Source organism: Dermochelys coriacea, chromosome 1 (genome assembly GCF_009764565.3).
Source record: "Dermochelys coriacea isolate rDerCor1 chromosome 1, rDerCor1.pri.v4, whole genome shotgun sequence".
Taxonomy (NCBI): domain Eukaryota; kingdom Metazoa; phylum Chordata; order Testudines; family Dermochelyidae; genus Dermochelys; species Dermochelys coriacea.
In genome coordinates, this window is record NC_050068.2 from 325878862 (window position 1) to 325899923 (window position 21062).

The window sequence follows — 21062 nt, forward strand, 5'->3', positions numbered from 1 at the left end:
CCTCTTACCTGTTTGAAATGAATAACAGTGTAACTGTCTCCAAATGAAAGTTGCATGTACATGCTTATACATTTTATTTAACCCTCAAATTACTCCTGGATCATGCAGTTCATAGGCCAGATTTTAAGGGGCACTGGAAGTCTATAGGAAGTTGGACGGGAAAGGGGAGCACGTCCGCCTTCTGCAAGAAATTAAAAAGGCTACAAGCTTCTGAGGACTGGAACATTGTTTTCATTTTGACTTCTGTGCCAGTGAACCATCACTCTTTAGAAGACATATTAGATAAGAGACTAGGTGTGAATTACAGTTTCATAGATTTTAAGGCCAGAAGGGACCATTAATTCATCTTGTCTGACCTCCTGTATATCACAGGAACTAAATTTCATCCTGTTATCCCTGCATTGAGCCCAATTAACTTGTGTTTGATCAAGAATATTTTTAGACTTGGAAGTACTCAATTTTTATCAGTAAATGTTCATTTGACCATACAAATACAAACTGACTAGAAAATATTTCCAACTGTAATAATCAAAGTTTACAGGTAGGCAAAATAAGCAAAATGCTGCCTGAGAACCTAATGTTTTATTTAAGAATATTTACTTTGCATATTTTGACAGCTGATGTTGATAACTCATGTTATAACAGTTATAAAACTTTTACTTTTTGAATCAATCCACCCTGGCTAATAGCCCACCATGGCTGTTTCAGTGGACATGTGAAGGGAATAGTTAGAAATAAAAAAGCAATATATAACAAATGTAGAAAGGTAGACATAGATAGCAATTTGCATAAATTAGAAGTTATGAAGTGCGTAATATTGATAAGGGAAGCTAAAGACAAAATTCCATGGCTGGCAAGGCTAAGTACAAGAAGGAGTTTAAGTATACCAGGAACAAAAGAAATCCTAGCAGTGGTATAAGCTCTTACTAAATTAAGATGGTAAAAGCGTTCATAATGATAAAAAAAGGCAGAAGTGTACAATAAATATTTCCGTTCTATATTTGGCAAGAAGGATGATAGTATTCATATCACCTAAGGAAGATGAGGTACTGTTCCAGTTGATTTGTAACGGAGGAGGATGTTCAATAACGTTTAGTGTCCGGATGGATTGATTTAAAATCAAAATGATTTAAATCACTAAATTTAATCGTAATTTAAATCAGCAAGCAGAAAACCTTGATTTAAAAAAAAGTACAATTGCAAAACAAGATTAAAATCAATTATTTAAAAGTTATTTTCCTAAAGAAATATTAATTCTTATTGGTTGGTAACCATTAAAAAGTGTTGATTTGCACCTAAATATTCACCAAATTTCATGCTTTTTTTTTTTTTTTTTGCTAACCAGGAGAATAAACTACATATAAATATATATAGAGAGAGATCAATTTGACCGATCTACTTAACTTACATTTATTCAGATTCTTAAGTTTTTACATGTTAGAAAATAGTGAATGATGCATCTTAGATGATTATTAATTTTTTACTTGTGATTTGCGTCAACTCCATCTGGATGGGAATTAAAACTCAATTAAATGCACAGAAACATTTCAAAATAGTTTTTTTAAGTTAAATAAAACTACCTTTGCTGTACTGGATACATAAAGTTTATTTAAAAAATTATGAAAACATGTTTTATATATAAAACTAAATCATTTATTAAACAAAAGTAAATATTATCTGTAGTTTGTGAACTGAAATGATTGTTTCTGGTCATCATGTTCTTCAAGATTTTAGAACTGGTAGTTCATTCTCTCACACCTTGTTTTTATTCACAGATGGAAGAGGAAAACAAGCTTTTTTGCTTTTTCAACTCCCAACTGGTTTCTTAACTTTGAATGAACTAGTCATCGACCTAAGCCAGTGGTTTTCAACCAGAGGTAAACTACCCCTACTATCTACATTAACTCACCTAGACATTTGCCTAGTTTTACACTAGTGTATTTTATATAGCCTGTTGAAATTAGCACAAACTAAAATTTCATATGACTTGTTTACATTTCAGTGTATAGTACATAGAGAAGCATAAGTACAATATTTATATTCTAACAGATTTATTTTATAATTATATGATAAAAATGAGAAATAAGCAATTTTTCAGTAGTGTGCAATGACACTTGTATGTTTATGCCTGATTTCGTATGCAAATAGTTTTTAAGTGCAGTGAAACTTAGGGGTATGCAAAACAAATCAGATTCCTGAAAGGGGTACAGTAGTCTGGAAAGGCTGAGAGCCACTGACCTTTCAACTATTTGAGTAAACTGAAAGGAAAATAATCTCTCTGCACCTTCAGAAGAGACTACTGACAAAAGCTAGTTTAAGACTTTATACCTGTATTTAATTCAAATAAAAAAATCAAAAATTGTTTCCCCCCCAAAAATCATTGATTATCATCCACCCAAAGTTGTCCTGTTCTTGATTGAAAAGCCATAAATGTACAGCCAGCTGATAATTTTTTCTTCTAGCACCCCCAATTCCCATTCTTCTGTCTAAATCAGAAGTGGGCAAACTACAGCCCGCGGGACCCTCCTACCCGGCCCTTGAGCTCTCTGCCTGGGAGGCTAGTCCCCAGCCCCTCCGCGGCTTTCCAATAAGCCTGTTCTGCCGCTCTGAGCGGCCTCGTAAGGGTACGGGGGAGGTCTTGGAGGGGCAGGGGGTCCCGGGAGGGGGCGGTCAGAGGACAAGGAGTGTGGGGGGGTTGGATGGGTCAGGAGTTCTGAGGGGGGCAGTCAGGGGGCAGGAGCCATGCTGTCTGCGGAGGCACAGCCTTCCCTACCATTTTGCAATCCTGATAAGGCCTTTGGGCCAAAAAGTTTGCCCACCCCTGGTCTAAATTTTGCTCCTAATTCACCTCAGCCTACAAAGGTCCAGAAGCAGGCCATCTCTCCCATGGCCGCTAGATGGCAACACGGCCTCACACATTCCCATTCTCCAGATTATCTCTGATTTTTTGATGATCTGATCTAGCCCCCCTTTCAATTAGATTGGATAAATAGGGGAGGGGAAGGGGGAGGTCTGCGCTATACAAACTACTGGTTGGGACCATCCCGTTTGCCCCTAATGAACGTAATTAGATCAGGGTCACTAGGCAACCATCAAACTTCCAGAACAGGATTTGGGTTATTTTTATGTATACTGCAGCAGCACTTGCAGCCAGCCGCTGTCCAAACACACCGCAGTAGAAAAGCCTGTCCTTGACTCACAACACAAAGCAGCCTGGATGCAGGCTCCGAACCACACGCCCAGTGGCCAGGCAGAGAGAAGCCGACGCCGGCAAGGCTGTCCCCGCAGCGGCTCGCGCGGGGACTGACCACGGCCTGGCTGGAGGGTTTGTGAGCCATAGGCCGCCGGGAGGAAACGGGCTCTGCGGCTGCCAGAGGGGGGCCCCCCCCCCGCTCCGTCACGTGACGTGATTAGCGCCTGGAAGCTGCCCTTGTTTATAAACTTCTCCCCAGCACGGCGCATGCGCGCAAGGCCCATTCATTCAAACTGCGTAACAACAAGCCTGGTGGGGGATGGGGAGAGTGGGGTCGCCCCGCGCCCCCACCCTCTGGCGGCTGCTGGCCTGCACTAGGGCTCCGCGGGGGCCCTCTGCCGGATTTGATCCTCTCCGGTTCAGGTATCGCCCCCCTCCCTTCCCCCCGTGCAGGGGCCACACAGCGCAACACCGGCGCTGCCCCGCGGCTCCGGCGGGGGCTGGCGCAAGCAGCCGGACACTGAACTTGCGCAGGACTTCGGTGGCGCTGCGCTGCGCTCCCCGGGGTGGCCGCTGCGCTCGGAGGACCCTGCACGGCAGCGGAGGCGGCGGGGGCGCTCGGGGCCCCGCTCGCCCCCCTGACAGACCCATCGATTCGGAAGCTGGGTCGCGCTGAGTCGAGTCCCGGCTCCGGACAGGAGCCCGCGACTCGGGACCCCGCGGCTGGGTGGGGGAAATGAGCCGCTGGCCCCTGAAGCGGGGAGCCCAACCAACAGCCTCCCCCCACCAGCGGCGCCTGCTCTCCTGCCCCAGCCCAGCCGCCTTCGCCCGGCCCGGCCCGGCCCGGCCCGGCCCCTTCTCGCCTCAGCCCAAAACTTTTCAGCACTTACCAAACCCGTCGCCATTTCGAGATTCCCCTCAGATTCCCCCTCCGGCCGCTCTCCCCCTTCATGAAACCCCGCCCCCCCATGGGATTCGTCCTCAGTGGCCCGGACAGACACGACGCAAGGCACGGCCCCTTGCTATTGGCTTTCTGACCTGCCCGTCAGGACTCCACCGCCAAGGGCGGTCGTGTTTTGACTTTGCTGCGCAGACGATTGCACAGAGCGGGACGTCAATCACACTAAAGATGCGTTCCGATTGGTCATTGGCGAAGTCCCTGCCTTCTGGGAAATGTAGTTTCTTTTTCCATCGTGGGCTACTAAACAGGGAGCACCTGGACAACAAGCCCCAAAATGCGCCGCGAAGCGCTGGTCTGATAGTAAACAAGAGTCATAGGGACACGTGTATCTGCCCCTCTGGCTAACTTTACCCAGGAGACTTAGCTCCAGCCCTGGCAGAGAGAGGCAGTGGCTTCTCTTCAGCTCAGTGGGCACCTCGGTCTAGCACAGCCAACCAGAGTGCTGCTCACTGCCTCCAAGACTGGGGGGAGAAAAGGGGTTCATGGGAGGCAGGCACATGCTGCCTTTTCTTATGGTGCCAAATGGGATGGGAGGGCCCTTGTGGAAAAAGTTGAGCACAGAGGCTCTAAAGACCCTGTCTCGGCTATCAAAGAGAGGAGAGAACTAACTGCCAATGGAGTTGGAATCCACAAAGGGACTGCAGTGTTGCAACTCATTGCGTAACTTTCAATGTGTAAAACAAAAGTCACAGGAACACTACAGAAATCCCTAAAGCCTGAATTAGGCATGTAGGTTTCTTGTACAATATGGGAGGAAAGATAGATCTAAGAGAGCCATTTTAAGCTAGCTACTGGGAGATGCGCATGAGAACATTGTGTTCTAAGCTCTATCCCTCTCATAGCCCTGGTCTACTGTGTGTGTGTCGGGGAGGGGGGCGTCGACCTAAGAGGCCAACTTCAGCTACGCGAGTTGTGTATATCTTAGGTCGACTTACCGTGAGGACGGTGGAGAGTCGACCGCTGCCGCTCCCCCATCAACTGCTTCCGTTCGGGGAATGATTTATCGCATCTAGACAAGATGCGATAAATAGATCCCAAATAGGTCGATCACTTCCTGCCGATCCGGCGGGTAGTAAAGACCTGCCCTATAGACAGGTGCCTGTCTCTGCTTAATGAGCCACAAATGAGAACCCAGTGCCTGAACTCGTGGTTTAGGCATCTAAGGTGTTGCTTGCAAAAATGATCTAGGTGGCTGCCTCACTATACATAAAAGGGAAAAGAGATGGTGGCTTACATACCTTTGTGACTTTGGGCCTAGAAGTAGGCAGGCCACTCATGCAATTTTAACCAGACCTGCTTTTGTAATGTTTGTCCCCATCCAGTACTGAGACAAAACAGGGTGTGTGTGGTTTTGTCTGGTATCAGAAGAGGGATGCCATAATGGAGAGTGCACCACTCTACCCCTGTAGACGTGACCTTGCGCATACTGTGTATGTGAGGTAACGCCAGCAGGGACTGGGCAGAGTGCTGTTCAATATGGCACCCCCATTTTGACCTCACACGCACTGTGTGTGCAAAGTCACGCCCCAGTAGGGGCAGGCCCATGCCATTCCTGGAATGTTCAGTATCCTGGAAATGTGCTAGTGGGCACCCTATCTATAAGCCCAGGAAATCAGCCATAAAAAGTGATAGGCCTAGGGGCAGGGCTTTAGATGAATCCCAAAAAGCACATTGCAGGAGGCTGAGTTCAAGTTAGCACAGAACAATTGAATACCAGGATTTAACTATCTTCTCCATCATCTGTATCATTGGAGAACTCAAGGTGATAAGCAGCACACATGCACACTTCCTTAATCTTACTGAATTTTAAAAAGCTTATCCTTTGCTCCTGTGGATTTAGTTACTCCAAATCATGTTTGCTGTCATCATCTTCTGTTCACAAAACTAATTATCTGGTAAGGTTCAGGTGCTTTTGCACATTTTGTAATAGCCTGCACTGGGGATCGGGCTTTGTCCAGTCTTGGAGTGAACAACTGCTTTTCCCTTCTTTCCCAACGGGAGCTTTTTCACTACCAAGCTGATGTTGCACTGAGTCATAGCATAAGACTGGAAGTGACGATTTTGCTTTTGCTTGGTTTCTGACTTTAATAATACTCTGTACTTTCCTACCACCTTTCAACTTAAAATCTCAAAATGATTTACCAGCTTTAATTAATGTTCAAAAAACTCCTGTGAAGAAGGTATCCCCATTTTACAGCTGTGGAAACTGAGGCATAAAGAGGTTAAGTAATTGTCAAAGGTCAAACAATGAGTCAGTGGCAGTACTAACACTAGACCACAGCTCTCCTGACTCCCAGTCCAGTGCTTTAATTATCAGACAACACTCTGGTTGCATTTAAACTGGTAGTGGTAATTGAGCCTCAAAATGTAGTCTGGGGGAAAACACAAAATATCCCTTTCTAGGTTCCTATGCAGTGCCCATCTATATCAGAGGGCCTCACATATATTACTGAGCTTATCCTCACTGTACACCCATTTGATTAGGAAGCATCCCCATTTACTGACAGGGAATTGAGGCATAGAGATTAAGTGAGTTGCCTATTGTCACCCAGGAAATCTCTGGCACAGGTGGGAACAGAACCCAGATCTCCTGAGGTCGAGTGCTGTTTCCTATTTACCAGATCTTCACCTTAAAAATTCTAATACTAACAGAAACGTTTTCATAATTTAAAAATAATCATCAGTATCTTAATAAGGATATGAAAACTTCAATAACAAATAGCTCAGAGATTGTGTGGGGTGGATTGAAATCGGGAAAAAAAAAATCCATTCTTCCTTTTTCATTCCCAACCAACTCTCATCTTAGCTTTGGAGTTTTACAATTTGATAACATACTATCTGAAAGAAACTAATAAGGGAATGCACACAAATAAATTTAAATAAAGAGAAAAAAATATATTCCCCATAAGATAGGAATTTCTCAGGCATAGCCTATGATGCATTACCTTAACATATACATACACAAAGTGCTGTGTGAGAAAATGAGCAAGAACTAGATAAAGATTATTGCAGTTAAAAGAAAAGTGGTTCCACTTCTTAATAATGGCCACCAGAAAAGAGTACTGTTTTCTGGCTGTTAATAAATGAATGCATAGTGTAGTGCAATTAATATGAACAAACTTTCACAGGGACTACAATATAATTTACTAAGCATCAGGGTACACCTTATCCCATTTTTACTTATTGAGCATCAAGACACAGGACTGCAGGAAGCAGATGCCTGATTTTATTGTAATTGTAAAGCAATGAAATCTTGATATTTGTCTTCTATGGGAAGTGATAGCTTGTCCATTAGTAAGATAAGATGGGTTATTTCAATCCAGATGGATTTATTTGAAGGTATTTCACTTTCAGGAACATGCAATATCTTCTGGGGGTGAGAATGGGTAATTATAAAAGTCTTTATACGAGTTCATCAGACTAATATGACAAAAACAACGGAGTAGAAAAGCTGATGTCTTAGAATCTAATTCAAAATACCTGTGCTTAACTATGTAGCAAAAATAATTAACCTTTTACAGGCATTTCCTCAGTTTGAAAAGCTGGCATTATTAAAAAGAATACGTGTTTAATCAAAGTAAATGTTGAGACTCAACTCCAAAGACACTGAACAATGAAATATAATATTAAATGTTTAATATTACAATAAACAAACAGAGATCTTTTTTCTCAATATTCTGAATATTAAGAGTTTAAAATTTTTCTTAAGTATTTATACACTTTTGCATAGGAAAGGTTTTATAGAAGCATTACTCAAGAAAATTTTTCCATTTTGTTGATAAATTAAATGTTCTTACATGAATTTTTGAATTCCTGTAAGTGCTGAAAGAGTAGACACTACCAGTACGCATTAATTGTGTGTTTTGGACTGTTCTAAAGGAACCATTTTAAAAAATTGAGACATTAAAGATGACTTTCAGATTAATATTCCTGTTACCAGCACACATTATTACATTTCTATTTTCAATTGGAGCAAAGGGAGAAAATCCATTCAAAATAGCATCTCTCATCACATTATCCCACATTGCAAATCAGCAGATGTATTTCTAATGTGTACCTGTCTTGTCTTGTAATGTCAACCAAAATTTTATGAAGAGCTGAGCAATTAAGTGCAAGCTGCTTAATACTTGGTCAATTGACTGCTTTAAGATATTTTATGTCAGCTGGCTAAGGAGTGAAACGATGATGATTTTCACAAATCCTGGCTTGTCTAAATATATAATTTTGCACTGTGCTCTTTTGGAAGTAGCTGGTGAATCATGTTGCTAGAACAAACAAGATCAGTTTCTTTAAGAAACTGGTCCTTCATTTGTCAATTCCATCAGGTCCTTTTTTTTGGACCAGGAAGTATTAGACAAAATCATCATGTATGGGGGAAGACCATCTGTTGAAAAAAGTCTAGATCTGCTTCCCTTTATTTCAAAGACTTCTGTAGTATTCCAAAGAGAAAACTGTTCCCCCTCTCCTGGAATTTGCCCTACACAGTTTTGTATCAATTTTAATATTCCCTTTGTTATTAGAGTCTAGACACTCAGCCAGTTTCTTCAAATTTAGAAAAACTTAAATACAACTTATTTCTCAGCCATAAACTCTCTACAATATAGATGCTTCAGGTTTTTTCCCTTTGAAGGGATCCATTTACTGACTGCAGACTGACACTAGCCATTTCCTCCTAATCTCCTAGCCCTACAAAGTATTTTTTAATAGTGAATTCAGTGAAACACTCCAAAGGCACTGGAGTGACCACCTGGAAGACTGAAGTTCACTATGCTTAGAGGAGGTACAGCACAGGCTCTTGCCCTATTAGATGTAAAATATAATTTAACTAAAAGGTATCTATTTAACTGCAGTCTTACTTTTCAGAGGTCAAGGAGAAAGTATGGTAAAGTCTTATGCTGCTTCATGTTCAAACAGCCAGACTCAACAGGGCTTTCCCCTCCGCAGTTTCAGATTCCTCCTTTGTAGTCTAACTTGTCCACACACATTCCTGAACAATTGGTTGTACACTATTTAGGGAAACATGTTCGGTTTCATTTCCCCCCATAGCTAAGTGGTGAAATTATGGTCCACTAGCAAGGGGATGTTAAATCTCTACCTTCTCTCTGACTTTTGTTCATGCTCTGTATGGGTGCATGCTCTAAAGGGAAAGGCCATCAGGAAAGAATTTCTGTGTGAGGGACAGAAAGGATATGGAAAAAATATCAGGGAGTCATCGCTAAATTTTCATTCCCACAAGTAGATGAATTTAACAACCCCACCAAACAGAACAGTTTTTATGTTGCATGCTTTTCTTCTCCTCTCCCTCACTCTATTATTTGTTCTAATTAGACTGTAAGCTCTTTGGGGAGGGACCTGTTTCTTATGGGTCTGTAGCTCCCAGGTCACTTTGGGCATAGTCTCAATTTGGTCTCGATTGCCATCTGTCTCCAGATCTATGTTGGCAGGAGCCCTCTCTCTGCTCTGCATGTTCACTCTCTCCACCACTCTTCCAGATGCTGCAGAGGGCTCTGTAAGGTCAGCACTAGGGTAGGGGGTGAAGAGTGGCCAGGAGGCAGTTGGACACATGTTCCTCCCTCCATCCCTGTGGAGACACTTCAGAAAAGACAATACATCCTAATGCTTAATCACCTTTCCATGGAGCTCATCCCTATCCCCTTTTATAGCACTTTCTATCCAAAGATAAAAGTGCTTTCCCTAAAATCTTACAGGAATGCCATGAAGATTCAAAGTTTTTTATAGACGTTAAGTTTAAAAGTGCTGGTTAAATTCTAAATTTATAAAGCAATATGATTCAATGGCACAGACTCCTGCACAGGTCAAAACTAGTGAATATGACCCCAAGTCTTGGGCCTTGGATATCACACTCCACAAAATGTATAACACATTGAGAAAAAAATATGCATATTCCATTAGTCTAATCCTCAGATTTAAATCTTATTAAAAAGAATATTTGAATTCATTTGACAATCTGAGCAATAAACTCATGGTATGTGCTTTCTATACTCAAACTTACTTATTTTGTATATTGTAAATCTTTAGTGGAAGAGAGAATGAGTAAAAGGCCAGATGCTCTATCCAGTAGAGGGCAGTGGTTCACAAACAAACTGTATAAAAGATTACATTAAATAAACTTGAAAGAACATTACTTAGGTTGCAAAGGTAACATTCAATAGTTAGGAAATGCCAGAATTAAGGTTGATTGTGCCATAATGATTTATATTAAAACTATGTCAAATATTATTAATGTTTAGTGAGACTCACCCAACTGAGCTAAAACCCCACTCATTATTTTAAATTGAAAAATTCATCTGCCAACAAATAAAATCCCACAGATTATTTTCTCATTAACAGAAGCAGTACAACAACCTGCTATAACACAGAGCCAGACCTTCGGCCTCGTTAAACCCAAAATTTTGTGTTTATCTTATAGTCATCACATCTCTTGCATTTGACATTTAGCTGCAGTTTATAATTGGGTAAGGAGGGTTTCTTTGGGGGTGGGGGAGAAAAGACCATGTGTTTGCAGTAAAATGGTTAAAAGTAGCCATCACCAGACCATGTCCTGGCATTTGATCTATACTGAATGAGTGTCCAGAGTTGCTATATACACATTCTGTTTGTGTACAAGTTATTTTCTCTTTTATTTGTTCCCAGTATATGAAGAACTGAGCAAGAGGCTCAACGTTTATAAAGTTCTTTGAAGGTTTAAAGCACTACAAACGTGTTAAAAATTATTAATGTGTTAATAAGTGGCTATAAATAATTCACTTATAACTTTATAAAAATGAACACATCTACATAGATATATATTGGGATGGGGCAAGGCCAGATGGCTATAGAAAAGTAGTGGGAGGAAGTTGCGCTGTTGGAGAGACTGAGTAGTACACACCATAACAGGCACAAGGAAGGTAAGGGTGAAGTGGAGCTTGAGGAAGTGAGAGCTGCTGTGGAGGAAGTAGCCCAGGGAATTGTACATGTCATGTTTCTAAAAGGTCAGCTACCATAGCTGATACTATTAGGGTCCCTGGGCTGGAGCCCGGAGTAGAGGGTGGGCCCGGGCTTCCCCCCCCTCCTTTGCCCCCTGATTAATCACTGAGACTGGGAGACAACAGAAACGGTGCAAGGAAGGATAACTTCTCCTCACCTCCCTTGCTGGCTTATGATGAAAATGGCTCAGTAGACTGTGACCCTTGTCTCTAGAGAGAGAAGGGTTACATGGAGAGTCACAGTGAGCCTCTGAGGGGGACCCAGGGAGGCAAGGACAGAGCTTTGTCACAACTGGTGTCAGGAGTGGGACTTGGTTCACAGCATGGCAGAAGAAAGAGTTTTTAAAAAAAAAATGCACTGGAGTTTTGGATTTTTTTTTTGTTTTGGTTTGTTTGTTTGCTTTGTACCACAATGGAGGAGGTGGTAAGAGCTCTGGTACAAGCCACAGCAGCCCAGCAGGAGGCCACCTGGGTTCAGGCAATGGCACAACAGGAGTCTATGCGGCTACAGCAGGAAACCAATCAATTATTGATGAGCCAGGCGATCCAAGATCATGCCCTCTTGAGAAAGGTGGTGGACCAGCTGAAGATCCTCACCACCCAGGCCCGGGGGTCCGACGGGACGCAAACTCTGAGGGCCACTGGTTGTCTGCCAAAGATGACGTCAGGAGATGACGTAGAGACATATCTCCTCTCATTGAAAAGGACTGCTCAGCATGAGGGGTGGCCCCAAGAGCAGTGGGCCAGCATTCTCGCCCCTTTTTTGTGTGGAGAGGCCCAGAAGGCCTATTTTGACTTGCCTGCCACGGATGCCACTGACTATACCGGTCTGAAAGCAGAGAGCCTAGCATGATCGGGGTAACGGCATGGTAAGGGCCCAGAGGTTCCATGAGTGGAAATACCAGGAGAACAAACCCCTGAGGTCCCAGCTATTCGACATCATACATCTTGCGCAGAAGTGGTTACAGCCCGAGATGTGCAAGCCAGAGGAGACTTTGGAGACCCTGGTCATAGACCATTACATGCGGGGACTGCCGCCAGATCTCCGCAAATCGGTAGGCCAGAACGATACGTCCACGTACGACGAGACGATCCTGCTGGTAGAAAGATGGATGACAGCGAGGGAACTGACCCAACTACCCAAGGAAGGCCCCTTTCGAAGCCAGCACCTGACCCCAACCCTAGAAGGTTGGGCAGCCAAACCCCCGGGGAGTCCTAAGTGGAAGAAGGGGGGGCCGAAAACCAGCAGGGACCTCAGAAGGAAAGGATTGGCCTGAGTGGGGGGAATCCCAGGACTAAACCCCCTAGACCCCAGGATAGGGGAGTGATTAAAAGCAATTATAGATGTTATGCATGTGGGCAGTGGGGACACATAGCAGCACATATCCCAGCACCAAGGAGCCTATGCAATGTAACTTGGAGGATTGAGAGGTCCCAGGCTCCCTTATCCACCTCGCGGGGATCGCATTAGCCCCACATAATTACACCAGGCCAGTGAGGATAAATGGAGCAGAGACTACAGCACTTGTGTACTCTGGGAGTGCTATCACCCTCATAACAGGTAAGCTGGTAAAAAGTAGTCAGCTGCTACAAGCCAAACACGTAGCAGTGACGTGTGTGCAAGGGGCAATGAGCCATTACCCCACCATCTCAGTGGAGATAGACGTTCAGGGAAACCCCATTGAGGTGACTATGGGCGTAGTTCCTAAACTCCCATATCCTGTAGTCATTCAGAGGGAGTATTCAGGATTTGATAATTTACTCCCCCTGGAGAGGTTGGAGGGAGGTGGGGACCCTGAGGACAGTGACTTTTCACCAGGGGAATGTCAACCCCCGATGTTCGCTGAGATTTCTCAGGATCTGTTCTCAGCCCCCAAAAAGACCAGGAAGACAAAAAAAGAGAGGAAGGCTGTGAAGGCCTTGGGAACCCGGATACTGACCCAGGGCCAGAAGACCTCCCTAGTAGGCAGATGGATGCGAGCAGCCAACAGAGAAGCCTGGGAAGAGGAGCCAAATCCTGGAAGGAACATAGCTGAGCATGTACTGCAGATGAGAGATCGGATAGCCCGAGTTATGCCCATTGTATGGGAACACTTGGAGAGAGCACAGGAGACCCAACGAACCCATTATAACCACCAAGTGATGCTTCAGTGGTTCCAACCAGGGGATCGGGTGATGGTACTGGTGCCCACAGCAGAAAGTAAACTGTTGGCCCAGTGGCAGGGACCCTACAAAATAATCAAAGCCATGGGAGAAGTGAACTATAAGGTGCGGCAGCCAGGCCACCAGAAATCGGAGCAAATTTACCACATCAATCTTCTAAAACCTTGGCACGATCGAGAGGCATGCGTAGTCATGCAGGAGACCCTTCCACAGGAGGATAGCTTACACGAGCAAGTGAGGATATCATCTGACTTGACACCGATCCAAAAGATCGAGGCAGCCGACATGATTAATCGCAACCGAGATGTGTTCTCTACAAAACCAGGGTGGATGACTGAGACCTATCACCGTACAATATATCCGTACAATCCCCGGAGCCAAGGTAACATTGAGACCCTACCAAATCCCAGCAGCTAAAAGAGAAGAAATCAAGGCCAAAGTAAAGAAAATGTTAGAATTAGGGGTTATTGAAGAATCTTACAGTCAGTGGTCCAGTCCAATTGTTCTAGTGCCTAAACCTGACGGTACCATGAGATTCTGTAATGACTTTTGCTGACTGAATGAAATATCCTAGTTTGATGCATACCCCATACCATGCATCGACAAACTGGTTGACCGACTGGGTAGTGCCCGATTCTTGACTACACTAGATCTGACAAAAGGGTACTGGCAGATTCCTCTGACCAAAGAAGCTAAAGAAAAGACAGCATTCTCCACCGTGGATGGGCTATTCCAGTACACCGTCCTCCCTTTTGGGCTACATGGGGCCCAAGCCACATTCCATGGATACGCTCATGGATACGAGGCTGCGCCCCCATACTAATTATGCAGTTGCATACCTAGATGATGTCATCATCCATATGCCAGACTGGGGAACCCACTTGGGGAAAGTTGAGGCAGTACTGTGCACCTTAAGGTGGGCTGGCCTCACTGCTAATTCCGCTAAATGCGCCGTAGGGCTAGCAGAGGCTAGATACCTGGGATATATTGTGGGAAGGGGCATAGTGAAGCCCCAAACGAATAAATTAGAGGCAATTCAAAACTGGCCCCGGCAGACCTGAAAGAAGCAGGTCCGTGTGTTCCTCGGCGTGGTAGGCTACTACCCATGTTTTATTCCCCTAGGGCAAGTCCCCTAATGGACCTGGTAAGGCCCGAGGTCCAGACATGGTAAAGTGGACCGACGCAGCAGAGGGGGCATTTACAGACCTTCGGACGGCCCTCTGTAATGACCCCGTACTCATAGCCCCAGACTTTAACAGGGAATTTATTTTACAAACAGATGCTTCCGAGGTGGGGTTGGGAGCAGTTCTGTCGCAAATGGTGGGAGAAGAGGAACACCCGATCCTCTACCTAAGCAGAAAGCTTCTCCCAAGAGAACAGAAATACGCAGTAGTCGAGAGAGAATGCCTTGCTGTCAAATGGGCTATGGAGACACTGAATTATTACCTCTTAGGCTGGCGATTTACTCTTGTGACGGACCATGCACCCCTCCAGTGGATGCAGCGGAATAAGGAAAAGAATGCAAGGATCACCAGGTGGTTCTTATCCCTCCAACCATTCCAGTTCTGTATATGGCACAGGGCTGGATGCCACCATGGCAATGCTGATGGTCTGTCATGAGCCTACTGCCTGGCATCCCAAGTTGCCCAACTCTACAGTGTTGAGCGGGGGGGGGAGGGAAGAGAGGATATGTGATGGGGCAGGGCCAGATGGCTATAGAAAAGTAGTGGGAGGAAGTTGCGCTGTTGGAGAGACTGAGTAGTACGCACCATATCAGGCACAAGGAAGGAGGCCCTGAGGTAAGGGTGAAGTGGAGCTTGAGGAAGTGAGGGCTGCTGTGGGGGAAGTAGCCCAGGGAATTGTACATGTCATGTTTCTAAAAGGTCAGCTACCATAGCTGATACTATTAGGGTCCCTTGGCTGGAGCCCCGAGTAGAGGGTGGGCCCAGGCTCCCCACCACCTTTGCCCCCTGATTAATCACTGAGACTGGGAGACAACAGAGACTATGCAAGGAAGGATAACTTCTCCTCACCTCCCTCGCTGGCTTATGATGAAAATGGCTCAGTAGACTGTGACCCTTGTTTTTAGAGAGGGAAGGGTTACGTGGAGGGTCACAGTGAGCCTCTGAGGCTAGCAAAATCCATCAGGAAATGCGGGACCCACGGAGGCAAGGATGGAGCTTTGTCACTATATATATACATATAAAAGTGTTGTTTATTGTAAGGAAACTTTAAATATAACAAACAATATTGAAAATATTGTTAGTAGCATTTATGGCCTTGATTGGAATTCATCATCATACAAATAATCATTAGCATTTTTCTGAATAACATTAAGCTAGTGCAAAAAAATAAAGTAACTTTTATAGAGTAAGCATATAGAATGACATACATATTTTGGTTACCTGATGTTTCCTTCTAGTATAACAGAATTCACTTTTTTCAATAAATCAAAAGTACAAAGGCAATCATATGTGCAACTATTCATATCAGGAGGCTGTGTAAAAAAATTGTTGACACTTGTAAATTCTGCTTAGACTGTTTTTGTTAACAATGTTCATTTATAATTTATATCATATTATACGATATAAATTACATGTTAGTAATAGTATTGTATAATCATAGTTTCATATTCAAGTATGATTGTATAAATTGTCAGAACAGATCACTATAACTACAGGATATATAATTATACCAACTGACAAACACAAATACATTGCATTAGAAAAGTCATTGTCTAAGAAGAAAAGTATTGTGTAACTTTTCATTTGTTTAAAACAGGGATCTGGCAACCTTGTTGAAATTCTTCTGGTTCTGTCTTGATAGAACTACTGCAACTTGTCATTATGTGAACTAGCTTTCCACATGGAGCAATAAACATGTCAGTATATAATGTGAGAATTGGACTATGTCGGATACTTCCAGTCACAGACTTTTACTATCGAGAAATGAATGCTTTTTTCTTATTTTAAGTAAGATAATACTTTCTCCTTCGTCACTGAGCAAAACTTTACCCCATCCTTCAACTGCTGCAATGACAGTCTTTCATGATGTCTTAGGGGCCTTTGGTATTTGAAGACCAAAGCAGAACTTGACAGCTTTAATAACATGCTCTCCAAACATGTATAAAACAGCCTTTCAAATTATTGATCTTTCAGATTCACATGCTTTCTCAAACTTGCTGGTAAGGATTTCCGGGACCAAAAATTTTAGTATGGCTTTCAACACTTTAGTAGTTGAATCTTGTCTGTAATATATAAAGTCAGACTCTACTGAGAAGAAAGATATAGAGAACATTTGACTTGAAATGGGAAATATTTAACAGAAAAATAAGTGATTTCTAAGGATAAAATTTAACCCTAGTTTAGACATCAAATAAATATGGAAAAGACAAAATGCATAAATTTTGAAACAAGAAAGAAATTAGAAGGAAAATGATGTAGGTTATGCATGATTAGTTGGAATGTGACAATTGCTTACGTAAAATACTTTTGCCTGTTTTTAAAAAACAGGCTTGCATCAAGATTAATTTGTCAGCTTTCTCAACAGAGGAATATACTGCTTATATGTAACAAATAAAAATGCAGTTTATTGCAAAAATATAAAAATCCCTTAAATTGCATAAGATATTACAATATTTTCCAAGTGGGCTTGCTGAAATGTGACATACTAAGTAAAGAGGACTTTAATACCAAATCACAAATGTTAAAATAAGACTTGGGTAATGAACTTTACACAAAATGTATTGTTGTGCCTTATCGTTATGAGGAATTTTGAGTTATTTCTTTTTTATACAGCTATAGTAATTGCAACATAAAATCAAGACAATTGTAATAGGCAGAAATGGATATCTATAGTCTACCTTCTGTATTATCAATACTTATGAACACTGTGTGCATTAATACTTTAAACATATCACATTCAAGCTAACAGTCTTTCCAGAAAATCATAACCATTTTATAGAACAGAAGCTGGTTGGACAAATTCATCAGCATAGTGTTTTTTTTAAATCTATTCTTTATGAAATGCTGTTTACAAAGAACCTGATTTTCAAAAGGCACTGTGCATCTACAGCTACCCTTGACTTCAACTAGAACTGCTAGTGCTAAGCTCTTCTGAAAATCAGGACCAAAGTCTATTAAATCCCAATTTAATTTACTGATACATCCATTGTAATATGTAAAAAAGCAAAACCAAAAAAAACCCCAAACCTAAAATCACACAAAATGCTTGGCATCTACAGGAAGATAGACATGTTCTCAGTGGACTAACCACTACTGTGCTATTTTCTCATAACAGATCTTGTTGTTCCATACTTTATTTCATGCACTGGGATCAGCAATGTCCATGTTTGTTCCAAACAAAGCAACTAGCTGCTCCTCATAGTTTGTAATGTTTCTTTTCATAATTTCCATACAAGGTCCCAAAAGCCTTTCAAATGCCTGTACATCCATAACTAAGATAAAAGGGGGGGAGAGAGAGAGAGAGAGAATGTAATGTGGCCATCAGCTGCAGAAATTAATTTCAGAGTTTATGACATTCATTGTGTAGAATTTTAAATTTTAAGGGGAAAGGCATCAATGAGACCCATACTATGTCAGCAGAGCTGGAGATAACTTTTCCCATATGATTCAGACCTAAATAATACCTTGACCCCAATCCTGCAAACACTTATGCATGTGCTTAACTTTATTACTAGGAATAGTTCTACTGATATTAATGCATAAGTCTTTGCAGGATCTGGGCTTTGGATGACAATTTAAAAGTATAGTTATCCATATTGGTTCACCGCGAGTGTTAATCAGGAGAACTAAAAATGCTATAGTCAATAATTTGTGTTTTTTACTTCAAGAAACTTTACATTTTAAAAAGTCTAGAACTAACTTTGTATCTATTAGGTTATCACTGAAAAATTTAGTAAGTCAATAAAACGTCCATAACGAGGAAAACTTTTTTTTTTCAGTCACACACACAGTTTTTCCTACAAGTCTGTATAGTTCAAGTTATGGCATAAATGTGCATATATTTGCAACTTGTTTTAATATGTTATTTATGGCAGTTATGGGAAAATACACATTTAGACAAAAACATCAAAATGAACAATTCTGTTAGACACACACACACACACACACACAACCACCGCCACCCAAAACCACTGCCACCCAATTTTTTGCTATCCTGGAATTGCCAGTAATTTATACATACTTCCCATCAAAACTGCTTTCCTGTTGTCTCATTCTCTTTACTTCCTTTCTCTCTTCAAAAAGTTGCTGGAGCCATGCTCCCGCTAACACATACCTGAATGATATCTAAAGTAAAAACACTCTCTGCTAAAACTGAAAATCTCACCATTTACAGCTTGATATCATGCACAAATTTGAAGTGTTTATTTTAGAACTGTGATCTTTGTTATTCATACAGAACCATAAATGTGCATAGAGCCTTACAGACATAAAAGAAAACGTCCATGACCATATGAATTTACAATCTAAACTCTATCTATTGCATAATCATGAATCAATATATTAAATAGTAAAATTCACTTTGTGGCACTACAATAAACATGGCTGCTTACTTACTATAGAGGTAGTTAGGGAATACACACTGTAAATTTCATTTAAAAGATTCTAACGCCTGGCCTATACACAAAGCTGCACGAGTTTAACTGGAAGTGTGATTTAAAACATACTTAGTTAAACCAGTGCAATTTTGTGTGTACACTTATATCAGTTTCGAATTAAACTAAACTGATTTAAGATGTTCTTACACCAATTTAAGGATATCCACGCTAGCGGTGTTGCATTTATTTAGCTAATTTGGTGTGTAAATCAGTTAATAGGTGCACAAACTGTTTGTAGACTAGGTCTAACAGTGTATGGATGGCACACCAAAACCCATCCAACACTAGACAAGAAGAGTGTGCTATCCATTTTTAAAATATTTTTAAATGGTTCAGCTAGTACAGTGTTGTCCTCAGTCTGGGTGGGTATAATGCAAATAAAATGTTTGAAAACTATTCTCAAGATTAGGTAGTAACTTTTCAGGGTATCTATTTATCTAGGTAGTTACACTGTGCCTATCACCATAGTATGATAGCCCACAACTTTGTGAAATATCTAAGATCGCTAAAATAAGGTTTGTCAAGGAGAATTCAGTGGTTGTTGGGAACTTTGTTTTGAAAACATTTTCCAAGTGAAGATTGTATGGAATACAAAAATTACTGGAGAACTCTAGAACGGGCTACAGCACCCTGTACTTTTCTACAAATTATAGTTATAAGAGGTTCCAAAAGGAACCTCAGGGGGTTAGACTAAATGAGCCTTTCAGTCCCTTCTAACACTATGATTCTATAATGTCTTCCGTTGACCTTCTTGGTGGTATCTTGGTATGTAGTCTATTCTTTTCCTTAGCTTTTCTTATCTTCCACTCACAGTTATGAGTCTAATGGCGCTGAACTTATTGAACAGTAATCATAGTGGTTTCTCAGGTATTATATGTGTGTTCTAGCCAGCAATGAATTTAGTCTGTGCTTGCTCATCTGATGCCATTTTAACAGTTCTTGTCATCAAGAGAAAGAAGAAAACTTCCTCCTTGAATCAGCCTTCAGTGGACCAAGGTCGCTGTTTTCTCAAAGGTGCCAGTGACCCAACAACTTGCCACACTGGACCATAACAGATCTTCTCTCTTAACACCACCTCTCATCTTCCTCTTCTTTGGTCTTCTTTTTTCTGCTTGTTTATCTTTGCTTGGCTGGGGAGACTTAGTTTTAAAAAAACAGTAGCTTTGTGAATAAACAGAGAACTAGCCTGATGTCTGTTGTTTAAGAATACAAAGTTTGCCTTTGTATCTTACAATTTTCCTAATAGTTAGATTAATAAAATGGAGGGGTTATATAATGATGTGATTGAGAAGTTAAACCTTAAACCATACAAAAGAATCCTATATTTCAGCATTAAGGGGTGAATTAAGTAACATCTAAATAACCCATTAACCATGTCAACTCAGTTGGGAGGTTTTGTTTTGAATGTAGGTTCAGTTTTTTAAAATAACATTACTGAAGGAAAACTAAGTTAAAGAAATAAGTTTTGTATTTAGTTCTGAATGCGGTGAGATTTGTGGTCACTTATCACTTCTAGTACTGAGTTCCACAGTCTTGGTCCACTCCTGTGTAAGAGAAGGGAAGACTGACCCTTGAGGAATTGTACAGATGATGGCTCTGGAGGTGGAGGAACAGCTGTCCATCGTAAACCTGTGCGGCTAGTCCCAGGCAAAGGATTGAAGCCATCTTTTCAGTTCACCAATGTGGTCTCTCAAAGGAGAGGGAATAGTATTTGTTTTAAATGCCACAAAGATCCAGAAGAAACACATGTATTTCCACCCCATGTCCACAGACAAGATGATGATCTCTATTAATACAACCACTATTGTCTCTGCTCTGTGCCTCAGCCTGAAACCTGACAGAGTGACATGGGCTGGTAAAGCCAGCGACTTTGCTAACTACTTGCTAACTTAGTCAGAAATGGGAAGTTAGATTAAATAAGGTAGCATGGAAGTTTGGTTATATTAAGCAGTTGTTTCTTAGGTATTGGTCGACCACTGGGCAAGGACAATTTTTTATTTGTCTGTTAAGTATTATGCAGATTTATGTAACAGGTATTAAAAGTACTATGTACTGCGCTAGTTGGAAACTATTTTCAATTCCGTCTGAAGAGGGAAGACATTGGAGGTCCATGGTTGACACAGTTGTCAATTACAAATA

General features: G+C 41.8%; 3 protein-coding genes across 19 annotated transcripts in view; 1 reads left to right on the forward strand and 2 right to left on the reverse strand.

The window, feature by feature from the left end:
• HBP1 (HMG-box transcription factor 1) overlaps positions 1-4163 on the reverse strand; it is a 34020-nt gene extending 29857 nt beyond the window's left edge. Inside the window, exon 1 of one of the 2 annotated variants that reach the window (XR_006275569.1) lies at positions 4084-4147. Coding sequence is in view for 1 of the 2 variants with exons in the window: in XM_038390534.2 (XP_038246462.1) it covers positions 4084-4098 (15 nt within the window). In the remaining variant the exon portion in view is untranslated. Of the gene's footprint in view, positions 1-4083 lie in introns of both variants that reach the window. The other variant, XM_038390534.2, reaches the window with a different exon arrangement.
• Positions 3458-21062, forward strand: part of LOC122456606 (vegetative cell wall protein gp1-like) — a 64090-nt gene continuing 46485 nt past the window's right edge. For 4 of the 15 annotated variants that reach the window (XR_006275584.1, XR_006275582.1, XR_006275589.1 and 1 more), the window contains exons 1-2: positions 3458-3616; positions 16085-16184. Coding sequence is in view for 1 of the 15 variants with exons in the window: in XM_043497031.1 (XP_043352966.1) it covers positions 3930-4336; positions 16085-16160 (483 nt within the window). In the remaining 14 variants the exon portion in view is untranslated. The other 11 variants (XR_006275580.1, XR_006275578.1, XR_006275588.1 and 8 more) reach the window with 10 other exon arrangements.
• Positions 15637-21062, reverse strand: part of PRKAR2B (protein kinase cAMP-dependent type II regulatory subunit beta) — a 151086-nt gene continuing 145660 nt past the window's right edge. For both annotated transcript variants that reach the window (XM_038390578.2, XM_038390568.2), the window contains exon 11: positions 15637-17759. In XM_038390578.2, coding sequence (XP_038246506.1) covers positions 17626-17759 — 134 coding nt within the window. In that variant the 3' untranslated portion in view covers positions 15637-17625. The remainder of the gene's footprint in view (positions 17760-21062) is intronic.